This window comes from Hippopotamus amphibius, chromosome 4, assembly GCF_030028045.1.
Source record: "Hippopotamus amphibius kiboko isolate mHipAmp2 chromosome 4, mHipAmp2.hap2, whole genome shotgun sequence".
NCBI lineage: Eukaryota > Metazoa > Chordata > Mammalia > Artiodactyla > Hippopotamidae > Hippopotamus > Hippopotamus amphibius.
Window position 1 is genome coordinate 42,069,102 of NC_080189.1, and position 16,210 is coordinate 42,085,311.

General features: G+C 43.4%; 1 protein-coding gene across 2 annotated transcripts in view; it reads left to right on the plus strand.

The window, feature by feature from the left end:
* The window catches only part of ELMO1 (engulfment and cell motility 1), a 508,334-nt gene that overhangs the window by 477,408 nt on the left and 14,716 nt on the right, over positions 1-16,210 (plus strand). For both annotated transcript variants that reach the window (XM_057730899.1, XM_057730900.1), the window contains 2 exons: positions 5,432-5,539; positions 12,728-12,810. In XM_057730899.1, the coding sequence (XP_057586882.1) occupies positions 5,432-5,539; positions 12,728-12,810 (191 nt within the window). The remainder of the gene's footprint in view (positions 1-5,431; positions 5,540-12,727; positions 12,811-16,210) is intronic.

Sequence of the window (16,210 nt, forward strand, 5' to 3'; positions counted from 1 at the left end):
CTTCTGGGGAGCAGGTTGTTTCTTCCTCTTTGATTGAAAGTTTCTTTTAATATTTAATTAAACCTTATCATAGCTCATTTTTACAAAAAGGCAGATAGAAATAAATGTGTATTTTCCAAAGAAGAAAAGCCAGATTATTTTAAGGAAAAAGACATTTTTCAATAGATCAAAATAACAGATCATCATTATTCTCAAAGTGTGGAGGGACCAGTAGGGTGAATGAGAGGGGCTACTGCTGACTAGAAGATTGGGAAGGCACTACTGTTTGAGAGCCAGCTCTGTGAAAAGTGCATGATGGATACTCTATATATGTTTTACTCATATAATTATTAGTATTACTTAACAAAGGAACCGTAGGGGTCCCGAAGCTTTTTATAATTTGGCCAAGACGCCATAGCTGATGTGTCAAGGCCAGGTGTGTAACTCAGGTCTGTGTGACTCCAAAGCATCAGTTAGGCCAAACCATCTTTAAAATGACTTGCGGGCTCTGGAGTTATCTTTGCTGTGAAAGCAGAGTCTCCAGGGAGGCAGAATTGTGAATCATAACAAGAGTGTCTCATTCTGAAGAATGTTCAGTGAAGTGAGGAAGATTTGAAAGGCAGCATGACCTTCATTCTGTATCTATAGTTGTCTTCCTTTACTGGACCAACAGAGAGATCTTGTATCTCATCACCTGGAAAATGACATTTCCTTTAAAAACATTGCTGGGGAGGCTTCCCTGGTGGCGCAGTGGTTAAGAATCCGCCTGCCAGTGCAGGGGACACGGGTTCGAGCCCTGGTCTGGGAAGATCCCACATGCCACAGAGCAGCTAAGCCCGTGCGCCACAACTACTGAGCCTGTGAACCACAACTGTTGAGCCCACACACTGCAACTACTGAAGCCCACACACCTAGAGCTCATGCTCCACAATAAGAGAAACCACTGCAATGAGATGCCCGCGCACCACAAGGAAGAGTAGCCTCCACTCTCCACAACTAGAGGAGGCCCATGCGCAGCAACAAAGACCCAATGCAGCCAGTAAATTTAGAAAATAAATAAATAAAATTTAAAAATAAATAAATAAGTAAATAAAAACATTACTAGGGTCCCTCCTGTTTTGTGACCTGGAAAGGTCTGACCCCAGGCAGGAAGCATTTCTTCCCCTGAGCACACTGAAGATTTTGCACATTTTAGGTTAACCTAGAAAAGACCCAAAAATCGTAGAAGAAGTGCCCTAAGAATTCACTTTAGTAAAGGTCACCTGTCTCCTAAACGCAGGACTCTCGGAGCCCCCTGAGCCAGCAGCCAGCTGCCAACTGTGGGCTTTGCACACAAGACAAAGATACCCCCCGAGTCCAGGGCAGAGTTGATCAGGACTCAGTTCTTGCTGTGCCCTGCGCCTCACTTTACAGGCCACACTTCCTACTCAACTATGGGAGCTATTATCCAGCTTGCCTGTCTCCCATAAACACCTGCTGGCTGACCCCACACTCGTCTCCAGCCTGAATATGAAGACAGACGATGAGCTGCGCTGTTCGGTGTAGCTACCTGCGCCTATTTATGCTAACTAAAATTAAAGAAAATTCAACATCTCTTCTATTACTATTGAATAAAGCTGATAACAGAGTATTTGCATCATTGCAGAAAGTTCTATCGGAGGTTGCTGCAAGAATTACAGTTGTCATGGGTGATTAGCTCCATGATGATCTCTGTGACATTGGGAATAACTGTAATCAGCCCTGGAGATCTTAGCAGTCTGTGAGCTTTGAAACCAGCTTCTCTCTCTCATCCTTCACAAACACACATACACACCACACACACACACACACACACACAGAAAAAGAGTGAAGCACAAAATTATCTCCATATTTTCAGTTTTTGAGTTTGGGGAAGGAAAAGATGGCTGTTAACATACTAGCATTTGTAATTGACTGAAAGACCTCTATATTAGCTCCTGTTTTCTCTTTAAATGCTAGTAAACAATCTTTGCTAATGTTCTCACTGCTTCCTGCTAATTGCTTTTAGTGACACAATCCACTCATTCATTGCCCAGAGGGATTGGGAAACTAGTAACGTCATGCTGGGTTTTGAATAGAAAATACACATTTTTCTTACCATAAAAGAAACTGCAAATCAAGCTGCCGCTGGTGGCTGACACTGAAACTGTCTCACCCAACTAGTCAGTGTGCTGTGCTGGTCGGAGCTGCCATCTCTGCTCTCCTTTATAGCAGCTCTGCCTTCAAGACAGACACACACAAGTTACGATGCCTCTAAACCTTCCCAGAGCTAACGACTCCGTCCTTTATCCTGAGGGAGATACTGGCTGAGTGTCCACCCATTTGTTTATGAGTCAAAACAACCTTCCCAAGCCCTTCAGTCCCTTTTCTAATATTTTATCATCTATCCAAGACTTCCAATTTGATGGGAAGAGCAGAACACATCACTCACATCAATGATGCACGATCTTTCGCTCTCTACTATTTTAGTAGTAGACAGAGAAAGAGGAACTCCTACAGGCTAAGAGAAGAGGTAGCCAGAGGTAGGAGGAACACCAGAAGACGGTGGTGTCATGAAAGTCAAAAGAATTTAAGCCTCTGGAAGGAGGAAAACCTGTCGACTGTATACCATATTGTTATGGCAAGGTTCCAGGTAGCCTCTTGTGTTTCTTTAAACAAACAGTGACCACAGCATTGCAAGGAAGATGGGTTGTTTTGCCTCCCGGAACCCTGATAAATAGCCACTGTTTTCAATAGTTTCTGAATGTAGGAGTATGTGGCTCAAGAGACCTTCCCTCTTCCTGTTTCCCCTACAGTACAGGCAGAGCTGCTGTGTCCCTGTCCCTATTCCCAGTCCTAGGAAACAAGTGTTTCCACTGTATTTCTTTAAGTTGCCACTAAAAGCTGAGGGAGCTCCTTCTCCTTGAGCTTCTTGGCTTTGTCCCTCATGTCTGCCTTTCATCCGAATGATCTTTGCTACACTCAGTAGAGTGCTGTGAGCATTGTAGGCACTCTGCAGAAAGATATTCACTGGCGAGATAGACTTAACCTATTAAATAGATTAACCTATTAAATAGACAACTTATGAAAGTACGTGCAGCAAATTTCTAAAGTATTACAAATGAATGTAATCTGTGCATTTTACTCCACAATATATGTTTGTACCACTTAAATTTCCTAATGTTCCCCCAAATATATTGAGGATGACTGATGTTCTTTGATTGGGCCATATGGACTCTTGGGCTTCAGGTTACCACTGCCAGTCCCTCGAGTTTCCCCAGTTTCAGAAGTGAGAGATTTCTAGAAAGAATGGGCTAAGTAAGACCTTTCTCAAAGGAAGACCAGTGTGTCCAAGCACTACAGCTCAGCGAGTTCCTTCCCAGCTTTCTGTCACCTTTTTTCAGTTGCTTGCTTAGCCAAAGTCCCACCTCAGAGGTAGCAGGGGAAGGAAAGCTGTATAGCAGATTTTTCCAGCTTGCTCTGTGGTCTTCACAGTTCATTTAGACAAGGTGAAAGGGTCTTTGGGGAGAAGAACTCTCTACAGCTTCTCATGCCAGGCCCCCAAGAGCACTGTTGGTGCTTGTGGCGAAAGCTTGGCCCGCTCCTTTGGAATTGCAATCCCTGTTGTGAATTACAAGTCAAATTCCAAAATGTGTTCTCCTCATGGAAAAATGCCTAAATGACACAGTTATGAATTATTCAAAGAATAACTTTATTTTCTCCCTTTGAAATGTTCTCCCAGAAAAATGACCTGTGTTGAGTGCGTGTGTGTGTATGAAGCAGAATTTTGAAAATTTAGCAACTCCAGATGTTTTACTACTCATCAAATAACTTCTTCTTTCCTCTCAAATTTTTCCATCAGAGTTCAGATTTTTTTAAATATATGGATTGCCATATTCTGACTACATTCAGGAATTCTCAAATCCTGTTTATAGATGAAAAAGGAATCACAGGGGCATTTTTCTTTTGTGGATCCAGCTTGGGTGTTTTCTTTGTTCACTGTGTGGCTTTTTCCTCCAGTTTTAAAACTGTCTTCTCTACAAAAAGAATTGTAGTTAAAACATGCTTTTACAGTGAAAGCAATTTTAGATAGAAGAACATTTTTCTTAAACGTTATAGCGAACTTTTTGGTCAGAGTGGCTTCAAAACAGTTTGTATTTGTAGACACAGTAATGGGGTGACTTGACCAAGGCCACTATGTTTGCCAATTGCATAATGTCACAAAGGGGTTTACAGGTCATGGATGCTCTGTGCCTTCAGCATCTTGACTGAGTCCCCTTGGGTCTTCATTTATCAACTTAGCCAGTACCAACTGTGTAGCTTCTACATGCCAGGCACTGTGCCGAGGGATTGGTGCAGTGTGGTTGTGAAGACAGTGGTTGTCATCAGAGAGCCCTGGCTTATCCACACTGTCAGGGCTGATGAGTGTCCTGGAGTCCTCTTCTTCTGACAGTAACCTTTCACAGTGCACCCACTAGGGCAAGTTGCTTGCCTAGGGTCTATGGCAGATAATGGGGCTTAACATGGGAGCAACAATGATTGAAGGAGATGCTGGAGCAGCTAAGAAGATGGGAAGAGTACCTTTGGCTGCAGTAATCACAGAGTGCTTCCCGGAGGAGGCAGCATCTAAGCATAGCCCTGAGAGCTGCACAAAGATCGCTGTTACAATTTAAGTTTCTTATCTAGAAAAAGCACTCTTCACCTTCTTCTCACTACCTCACAAGCTTATTTAAAAAATTGTATTATGTTGCAGGGGGCAGAGGAAGTCAAGTTGAGGGGGTTATTTATAAGAATGATCCTGAGGTACTGGTCATGCCTATTTAAGAGAACTAAACTCTAGGAATTAGAGAGGAGATGATTGCAGTATCCTCACTCTTGGATAAATTTCTGAACTATTAGTATATTTCCTCATGAATTCTACCCCTTGCCTGTATCACTAGCTTCCCAACAATGTATTCATTGTTTAGTTTGTGTGTATAGGCCTCAGGGGTGAGGGGTTTGATATGCCAACTGAGATACAGCACAACCATCTCATCAGTCTTAAAATCTCACAGAAGAAAGTGGAAGCAGGAAAATTCTGCAACAGCTGTTTTTTCTTCATCTCTCTCCCCACTTTTATCAGGCCCACCTGAATAAGGAATAACCCCCTAGTCATTGTAGATACTGATGAAATAACCCTCTGGAAGCTGCCACCCCAGAAACCTTCTTGCCATTGTCCTCAAAGGATTTGATTATTTTCCCAGTGATACCTGGTGCCAAGAAGGACAGGAGCTAACTAAATATCAAAATCAAGAAGGGACTGACTGCCAGAGCTCTAGAATTCATTCCTTCCTGAAGACTTAAAATCAAAGGAACTGTGTGTTCTCCCAGGCGAGATTATGAGGAAATAAGGATGTCAGTATTTTTTGGAAACCGGAATCACTCACCTGGTATATTTGTGTTTTTTTTTCCCCAGACAAGTTTTGGTATTGTCGGCTTTCACCAAACCACAAGGTCCTGCATTATGGAGACTTGGAAGAAAGTCCTCAGGGAGAAGTGCCCCACGATTCCTTGCAGGACAAACGTAAGTGTCTCCCCTGTGTAGGGGGCCTGAGTTTTGGTCGTTTGTTCGTTTCCTGGTCATAGAATATCATGCAGAAAGACTGTCACCCTAAGTAAACCCACTGGATATGTCTCATCTTGCTAAGTCCTGGCCCGAGCCCTCTCTCATCAAACACAAGACCTTGACGGATTTTGGGTTTGGGACTGAACAGGGGAGGGTGTAGAAGGAATGCTCACCTATCTTTCCTAAAAGATGTAAACCTGGGGTTCAAACACCCACTTTTACCTTACTTGTCCAGGTGCTGTTCTGAGGAGCAAAACCAACATAAACCTGATTGTCAAGCGTCTTTTTCTGAGGACCCCGCATAATTTCACATGAATCATATGCTTGACCCCCCACCACTTGTATTCATTACAGTTTGGTGTGTTCCACGCGTATAATGTAGAGCTAATGGCAAGTCCAAATATGGCTAATTTACTTCAGTAACATTCTATTGTTTGCTAAATATTCCCCGAAATACATATTATACAAATCGATCTGCTATTTCTGTACGTCTGTTTTGAAGAGCCGGTGATGTGCTCCATTATTTTAGCCCAACACCAAAGCAGGCTCCAGGGTTTTTTAGACAGCGTTACGGGTACAAATTAAACAAAGTATTATAGAAACATTAAAATACACAAAGGTAATGGGTCAATTTGGAAGAGAAATGAGATAAAGTCAGACATAGCCTCAGAGGACATCTCACATAGAGAAATCAAAGAGTGAGAAAAAGGTAAAGACACTTTTAAATAAATTTTAGAAGTCACCTTGACCCTGCCGTGAGTCATATAAGCAAGTCTCAGACAGAATCCTTATGCCCAAGTTCTAGCACCTTCCCACTTGTCACCCCGGGGCCCGTGGAAATCACATCTGTACTGTCTTCTTTGCAGCTCATGGCCATCACAGGGGGAAATAAACCACGCGTGGCAAATTCCTGACACACTCAGGCTCTGTGCTGACATGTCAGACAGACAGCCTGGAACGTTCTCTCTTCCTCCAGCTTAAAAATGGGACAGTGTGGTCTTTGTAGTGTCATTTAGTTCAGAAAGCAATCTTATTTCCTCTATGGGAGCACTGCCTCCTCAGCCCACGTTATTAGCACTATTAATAGGTAGAGAAAGAAATCTGAAACCCAGTACTGCAGGGTCTGGGGCAGTGTCTGTGCACTCCTGCTATGGGGTCATCCCAGGCCTCTGCCTGTAGTAAGGACCCTCCCTTCAGGTCTCAGAAAGCCTTCCCCTCCCAGCACGGACGAGCGAGGCTGGTGGTTCTCAGAGTGTGGTCCTTGGGCCATCAGCAGCAGCGGCACTGATGCCTACTGGAAATGCAGATTCTCAGATCCTCAGATCCTCACTCCCAGACCTGACGGATCAGAAACTCTGGGGATGGGGCCAGCAATCTCTGTCTTAACAGACCCTCCAGGCGATTCTGACACACACCCAAAGTGCGAATTGTGGGGCTAGATATTGCCCTATACGCTTCATAGTGAGTGCCTACATTTGGCTTTCATCAATCCATAAAAATTTTAAAAGAACAAGAAAAGTGAATTGATAGTGGGTTGCCAGCTTTTAGATTTGGCAGACATAAAGGCTATTAAAAAGGAAATCTGAGTAAAATTTAGTATCACATTCCTTTCATTTTAAAAAGAGCTCTTGATCCCCAAAAGAGGAAAGACCAGAAAGGCCTAATCTTGGAATAAAGGACAGTCCCTTGCACTAAATTAAATTAGCTATATGAAAACCTCACAGCAGTGTCTTCATTTTCCTTTTTGCTATTAACTGGTGAAAAACTCACTGATGAAACCTCCCTCATGAACTCAGAACAGTCCAGAGGCCAGCCATTGGGAATCACTGCTCTAAAGTGGTAAAATGAAGAGTTAGAGGTCAAAGCAACCACAAGCCCTGTATGAAGTCTTTCACTGTCTGGTTCTTAACCTGACCAGGAAATAGGGAAAGTATCTGGGCAGGAAAAAAAAAAACCGCACACAGCTGGATTCATTCCTAACCCACGTGGCCCAGTGGATCATCTCTCCCACTCACTGGATGTATAATTTATCTCCACATTTATAGGGCTTGAATCCACTTCTCAACCCACAGATAGGCGCTAGGTTGGCGTTGATTGCAGGTTTAAATGCAGGACTCTCATTCTCTCCAGTTCTGGGTTCTGCCGCTCAGGAAATTGGTAGCCCTGCCCCTAGGGAAGGTCAAGGCAGGGACGGCACCTGAGCCTTGAGTAGGGATGGCTTGTCCACAAACGATGCCCCGCCTGCTCTCCCGGGGCCTGCACCCCCAAGAGCTGGAAACCGGAGTGCTGATGCCAGGGAAAGCCAGCTTGCCAGGGTGGTTGCAGAAGAGCCAGGACAGAGCTACACATCTCCAAACACCTTTGCTCATAGCCATGGAGTGATGCTGGTTCTGGGAAAGGGTTGCAACAGTCCCTCCGATGATGGCTGTGAAACTTGTTCACTCCTTTCCTCTGCGGCCTTTGAAGTCCAGTAATTCAGAGTTCCAGAAGAGCTGCTCTGTAAACACTTTATCCATTGCAAGTAAACCAAGAATGCATACCTGTGCAGGTGTGTGCATGTGGGAGGCTGTGTGTGGGGGGTGGAGGATGTGTGTGTTGAGGAGATTATATCTGTATGCACATGTGTGCCAGGGAGGGGGTATGTTCATGTAATAAATTGAAATGAAACTATTATGGGCTTGAGATGAGAAGGTCCCAGCCTAGGAAACTAAAGTTTGCTGCTTCAGGCCTGCCACATGGTTTGAATTTAATTCCAGTTGTGCGTTCTGCCTAGGGCAAAATAGTCCATCCTCTTGGAGCCCTTAAAAGTCAAAAACCTCATTCCACTAGAAAATGACACATTCCTTTAATTCATTTCAAGTGCCATTGCTCTCGCCATGTATGATTGCCCTCTCTTGAGACCAAGGGGAAAATTGTCTTCCACTCCTTAAGTTAATCAGTGCTGAATATTGAGATATTGATGAATCAAATAGTGTAATTGAATCCTCTTAATCCAGAGAGTGTGAGTAGCGATTAAGGGCCTCTTCTTAGCTGTCTTCGTGCCTAAAGGTTTAGAAAATCTCTCTTCTCATATTCTTTTTGTGAGGCAGGAAACATGGCCCTTGAAAATCCACATCTCCTTACCTCCCTCCGCCCCACATTCCTCCCACCAGGTTTAGAGGCTCTCAGCACCCCCGCTAAACACCAGACTCCTCTGCTTTCCAGCAGCGCCTGGGCCCCTCAGAGCCTCCCTTTGAAAGAATCTAGGCCAGCGCTCTTCACTCCCACATCAAAGGGGCCAGGAGGAGAGGGCTCACGCCCTCACACAAGGCCATCAAGCCTATTACAGCAGAGAAGAGGCATAGTGGCCACAGCAAAGCACAGCAGGCAATTTGGGTCATTGAAGCCTGGTGAATAATTCAGGCCCCTCAGTCTGCAGAGAGAATTAACTTTGATTATTGATAATGAGAATAATTGCAAATAACATTTTTTGAGTACTTACTCTATGCCAGGCACTGTGCTAAGAGCCCTACATAATAAATTATCTTCCCCACAATCTGAAGAGATAGATATCATTGCCCTTCTTTTACAGGTTAGGAAAATGAGGTACAGAAAATTAAGTAACTTGTTGAAGGTCACATGTCTAGTAAATAATAGAGCAAAACTCTGAATGCAGCCGTCCAACTCCGTGGCCCAGATTTTTCCCCACTGCTCCAGACCACCTAGATTCAAAGTCAGCAACGATCTTAGCTCCAGCACTTCAGAGCAAGCCTATGAGATGGATGATGTTAGAGTTTCTACACTGTGGAGAAAGAAGCTTATGCTCCAAGAACTTAAGCCCAAAGTGGTATAGCCAGTAGGTACATCTAGAATTCAAATCCAGGCTCTGTGATTCTAAAGGCACAGCCCTTCCAACCACTCCAGGCTGTCAAGTTAGAGGCCAGATTCTTTACTCAACTGTGCTGTGATCAGCCTGCCCCTCCTCTGTGACTCTGACCATAGGAGCTTACGTGATGGAGCTGTGTATACAACAAATGCTCATGGCTTACTGGCTACTTCCTGGGGGTGATTTCTGCCTCAACTTGGCTCCCAGGGGTGAAAGTTAGAACAATTTTTATCATGGTGGCTGCATTTACTTTCTGAATGGCATTTTTGTTTTAAGTCACAATTAAAGTGCCTTCCATAGATACCAGAAATCAAAGAGTCTCCTAAACATATCTGAAGTGATAACCACTTCTGAAGCTGTGTTCAACATGATCTGGGGGGCTGACACCTTCCAAAGATAGGGGAAAGTCTTGGCCTAGCAAGGGACTGTGGAATAGAAGAAAGAGCAGTTGTCCCAGCTCTGTCTCTCACTAGCTTTGTGACGTTACATAATTTATTTCTTCTCTTTAGGCCTCAGCCTTCCCATCTGTAAAATGGGAATGTTGAATTAGATTGTCTCAATCCAGCTCAAACTGAAAAAAGCATTGAAGGAAATGAGGCCAGGCCCCAAGGAGTTAGAGTGGGGGGTGGGGAATCAGTGGTGACCCTCCTGGTTCTCCTATCTCTGAACCCCACTTAGTTATGTTGCTCCTACAAAAAAAAGTCTTGATGGAAACACTAGCCCTGCTTTGAAGTAATCAAGGGCCATCTGTTGCCTTCTTAGAGTGTAGATTCAAGAGATGTGAGTCTGATTCTGCTCGTGGGTTTAGAGAGGACAGCATTTTAGCCCTCTGATGCCTAATCTTCCAGTGCATCTAGAAACAAACTATGCAAAGAGCAACCTTTAAAAGCCATGCTGTATTTTTAGAATTTTGTGTTTTCCTTCTAGCCATAATCCTGTGAGTAATATAGCAGATTGTCTCCTTGACAGGGGACAATGCGTATAAACTACATTAAATACATAATGCCACAAGCAGGGTGGGAGAGTGACTTTTCTCCCCTGATTCCTTCTCCTTAGAGATTCTGAAGACTGCTCCCACAACAGACTTTAGTGTTACTCTTGTCTTGTTCCATGTGATGGGTTTTCAAAGCCAAGGGGTAACTTACTATTTGTAGATTGTAGGCACTCTCTCTAGTTCATTGACCATGTTACATATTATATAACAAAAGCTTTCTACAGGGTGCTTGTGACTCAAACTCTATCTGAAGCTTGAGAAGGTTTTTGGAGTCGGTATGTTTATTATATCACAAATTCTCTTTGGTAGTGGATTTTCTATTGACAAGTGAACCCAAAGTAAACCCAGCTTCCCAAAATGCACAAATACCTCCTCCCGGGGCAGTGATTGGGAAGCCAGATCGGCCACTGAGAACAGGGCTGATTGTTGGTTCTGAAAATGGGTTTGAGGAGAACTGAAGTCAGTGGCCGTGATCAAAGGCGAGTTCGGGAGTCACAGGACTGTCTACAAGAAGATGCCAATCCCTAGCGGCCAGGCAGAGGAGGAAAGGTGTCCAAGGTCAAGGGCCATGTCATTCAGGAGAGGCTGCATTGCTGCATTTTGCTACCAGAATAAATAACCTCCCAAATCTCAGTGGCTCAGGACAAGAGTTTATTTCTCAGTCCTCACATTACGTAATTGACACGGGCTTTCCAAGGACTGCTCCACACAACCACAGGGACACGGGCTGATGGCCGCTTTGCCGCCCCAGAGGCGTGCCATCTGGATGGACCATGTGGCCTGATCAGTCCCTGTGGCTGGAGAAGAGAGGCTGGTGGGCGTGGACTTTTCACTGCCTCAGCCAAGAGAGAGTCCCTTTCCTCTCACATTTCATGGACTAGAGCTAATTGTATGACCCCACCTAACAGCAAAAGTTGCTGGGACATAGTCTCCCATATTCCCAGAAGGAGAGGAAAGGCAGTTGTTAGTGACTACACGTCATGTCTACCAAAGAGATCTAGAATCAGGACTGCAAGCTGAAGGGGCAGATGTGGTGGGACAGATAGGGGGTGCCTGCAGAGAATCCTGGAGGAGTTCATCCCAGCCCCACTCTTCTCTAGGGTTTGAAAGAGCTCTAAAAGTATCGCGGATTTGGACAAAGTTCTTAGCAAATTTAGGGTACCTAAAAAAATGTTAGCTTTTAAAGACCGTTCCTGTTGTATCATTTTGATATTCTATATATTTTATAATTTTATCTTCAACTAAATATCACCCTTACAACCCAATGCCCCAGTAAAAGTAGGTGAACTTTAATTATGAAATCTCTCATTGTCGTCATCATTAGAGGAGTCTAAGGAATTGATGATCCAAAACTTCTGCAGATCCTAAGTGAGCCCCTAGACTCACAGCCCCTTGCGGGAATGAAAGATGAGGAATTGGAAAGGGACAGATGACTTCGCAGTTTTTAAAATTAAGGTTCCAAACCACTTTACTGCCTTCTCTCCAACAGATGATTTTAACAAAAGCTTTAAAGGCCCAAACCTTTCCACATCTTTTATCTTCCCCCAAGACCTGAGTAAGACGAGAGAGAACATCATTTTATCTAAGTGCATTATTCTCAGGATTTCCAAGAAAAATACCAGCTACCATTTCCCTCTAAGAAAGGAATGTTCCCTTTATTTAATTGAGTTTAGTTTCGTTGTCCATAAAATAGGAATCTTAAAACCTGCCTCACAGAAGGGTTGTGAGAAGTAATGAGACGGTCAGAGGGAGAATTTGGAGAGTGAGAGTTCAGGATGGTTTAGATTCAGATAAATTTTTTTGTGATAAGGTTACTTCCCCTCATTATCCAAAACTCAGAAACTAAAGAGTTGTAGCTACTGTAGCAAGAGATATGGATCTGTAGGAAGTGCCTGGCACATAGATGCCTTCCATAAAATCAGTATCAGTACCGCTATTAGTATTGTTTTTACAGATGCTTCTAATACCATCACTTTTAATGCAAATATGGTAGGGTTTTTGTTGTTTTTGGTCTTTTTTTAGGTATTTGTTTTATTGAACCAGATTCTACTTATGAACATAGATTTTTCTCCCCGGTGATGCTTTTTACCAGGATATAAGGATATATTTTAGTTCTTAGCCCTGGACACTGCTTGACTTCTCTTTTCTTTTCACCTCTTTTTTCTTCTTGCGGTAGTGTCTGGGAATGGCAGCCATAGCAGCAGACTCGATGCTTAGTCCTGCTACTTGATGGACGCTTAAGCTGTCACATGATGTAGTTACTTTCATTTTCTCTTATGAATTGCAGTTCCGGTGGCAGATATCAAAGCTGTGGTGACGGGAAAGGACTGCCCTCATATGAAAGAGAAAGGTGCCCATAAACAAAACAAGGTATGATTTCCAAATTATTGCGAGTAGTTCTGTCTGCACAACATAGCTATTGACTACAGTGGGCCAAGCCCTTCTTTGGCAGCTACGCTTGTGTGGTTGGGGTGTGTGTGTGTGTGTGTGTGCGTGCGCATGCACACACAGTTACACATCTCAAACTCAGCTCCTTTTCCTTTCCTCATTCCTTTTACATCTCTTAGTCTTATTCTTTCTCTCACTGATCCCTTGTCCAATCCCCACCATGTCTTACATTCTCTCACTTCCTGTCTACGTACAGCCCTAGGAATTGCCCTCTCACTGTTGTCACCAGTCTTCTCTCAAGCCTTTTCCACGCATCTCCATCCATCCTCTGGGCCTCTTCTACCTCCTGTTTATGTTCATGTTCTCCCTTCCGCTCTTCCACCCCTTTCTCTTCCATTTTCTCTTTCTTAGATACTCCCCTGGGATCTCAGTGAAGTCTGGGAAAGGAAAGAGAGACCAGATGACTCAAAAAAAATCTTAGAAAACTTTTAAAGGCCTGATCTTCCTCAACATCATGGGAAATATTGTGAAACAGTTCAAACCCAGCTTAAGGGAGAAAATGTTCCCACAGGTGTATATTGCTTAAATACTCTTCACATTGCAGTATTTCCCACCCTCCCCGTCATGTTGTTCAGCCTACATTCCATAACAGAGGGTATAGGAGGCAGCATTATCTGAAAAGATGGAGGAATTTCCTTTGCCCCCAATTTGGAGGCATTTGCCCTTCGAGGGGCCATCAGGGAGCCAGTTTTTGTCGCCTCTTGGCATCTTGCGATACATAGTAACCATCCATAGTATCCATCCATGAACAAAGTTAATCAGATTGATCTGGATGCTTCAGACACCTTGGTAGCAAAAATCACATAGATCAATATGTTCCTGCTTTATTGTGCTGCATCAGCATCTAAGACGAGTGTAAACATTATACACATCCTATTTATCAATCAGGGTTGAAGTGAATAATGCCTGCCCTGTAATTTCAATCATTGTAAGACAAAGGCGAAGCCAAGTCTGCAAAGGTTACGCTGTCTATGGTTAAGGAAAATCAAAAGTACTACAAAAGTACTGTTTAGGAAGGAAAAAGGGAGAGGAAAAAGCCAAGGATACAAGATCTTTGTTTCTTAAGTTACGTAAGTATAACTCACCTCAAGTCCACATGAATTCCTTCTGTGTCAGGCCTGTCACAATACTATCATATAAAGCACTGAGCTGTATAAGGGCATGCCTTAGGGTCTGTAGGGCATCTATTACACAGCATTTCTTTCTTCTCCACGATGTGGGAAAACAGGGATTCAGCAGCTCATCAGATTCCAGAAGAGCATCCTTAACTAAAGCAGCAAGTCCCCTGCCTTCATGGTTCGCCTACAATGGGGCTGCCTTCCTTCAAGACCACCTGATATCAGAGTACAGTCTTGGGGAGCACCGGCTCTGCTAAGCTCCAGCTGAGGTCCCCGTGGTTATATAACACTTGGAGCTGAGCAGGACACAATGTGGGGAAACTGGCAGCAACAACAGTCTGTAACCTAAAGAAGGTGAGGAGGGGTGTAGCTGGCAGCAAAGCAACTTGCCAGGGCTCAGGCACTCTGAGTAGGGACAGATAATTATATAAAACAGGTGTGAAGGAACTTCTGGTTTCACCCCAACATGTAAAGAGCCTAGGAGTTGTCACTCCTGTGCTTGTAGTAAGAAGAAGCTGAATAAAGTGAAAATCAACAATTTTCTTAGAACTACCAAGAGGATTGAAGTTACAGGGGAGACCACCACCATGGAATCTGGAGAGTCAGGGACATCCAGAGAGTCACAGCCAGATCTGCTCCCCTGAAGCCGCATCTACTGGAGTCATAAACTGTAAGATCATTTAGATTGCAATTCTGATAATGGCTAGCATGAGAGTGAGAACTTCTTGAGGGCTGCAGTCTTGTGGGGGCAGGGGGCGTACTTTCATAGGCTTTACTTCCAATGACTCTAACAGATTCTCTCAGTGAAGATCTTAGAGAGAGTCCCCTCCGCACACAACCCACCCCCATCATGGCTCTGGCAGGGGAAAGAGGTGAGTAACCATGGAATGTGACAGAGCCTTCTCCATAACAAAGTCCTGTTCTCCAGACCTTTATCCCAGCTAAGGAAAGGGGATTTCTCCGATTGCATCCCTTCTTAGACTTCTTATCTCATCCGCGGGGTTGGGTGTGGGAGAGATGTAATCAACAGAACCTCAAGGAAATCAATAGGAAATTCTTAGCTTTACTACTGGGAAAGCTATACTGCTGGGAAAGCTATACTACTGGGAAAGCTATACTACTGGAGATACACTTGAGAAGGTGACAGCCACAAGACAGGGGACCCACAAAAGATGGAGTTTTAATTGGAAAATTATAGAGCGCTATCCCTCACCAGATCCTTCCACTGTACCAACTGGACTCAGAAATAGTAACACTGGATTATAACTGAAAGTTCTGCAAGACACAACCTCTCTCTGAGGAGGAGTACTTAGGGAAGTTCAAAGTCAGCAGAGGAGACGAAAACAGAAACACTAGAGGCATTTGAAGCCTCTGGCACTTGTAGATATAACAAACATTTAACATATCCCAACTCCTTGCTAGGTTAACATAAATCATCACTCTAAAGGTCTGTGTGTCTTCCTTCCTATTACCTGTATTCTCCTGATACAGCATGTCTGGATTTCAACAAAAAGCATGCCAAAAATCAATTTTTAAAAATGCCTGAAAAAATAAAGCAATCATCAGAACCAGACTGTAATACGACACAAATGTTAGAATTATCAGACAGAGAATTTAAAATAACTGTGTTTAAAAGGATTAGAGGTGCTCATGGAAAATGTAAACAACATGCAAGGATAGATGGGTAATGTAAGCAGAGAGGTGGAAACTCTAGAAATGAATCAAAAGGAAAGACTATAAATAAAAAGTACTGTAACAGAAGTAAAGAATGCTTTTAATGGGCTCATCAGTAGATTTGACATGGCTGACAAAAGGATTAGTGAGCTTGCAAATGAGTCAATAGAAACTTCCTAAATGAAATGCCGAAAGGAAAACAGTGAAAAAAAATTAGAACATCAAGGAACTGAGGAACAATTGCTAAAATGTATAATGTATGTTTAATTAAAATACCAAAAGAAAGAGAATGGAATAGAAGAAATACTGAATCAATAATGGCCAAGAACTTTCCATAATTAAAGATAGATATCCAACCACAGGTCCAGGAAGCTTATAAGATACCAAGCAGGATAGATATCCAAACACACACACACACACACACACACACACACCCCTAAGCATATCATATTCCAAATGAAGAAAATGAAAGACAAGAGAAAATCTTAAACTAGAGGAGGAAAACACCTTACCAATAGAATTACAAATAT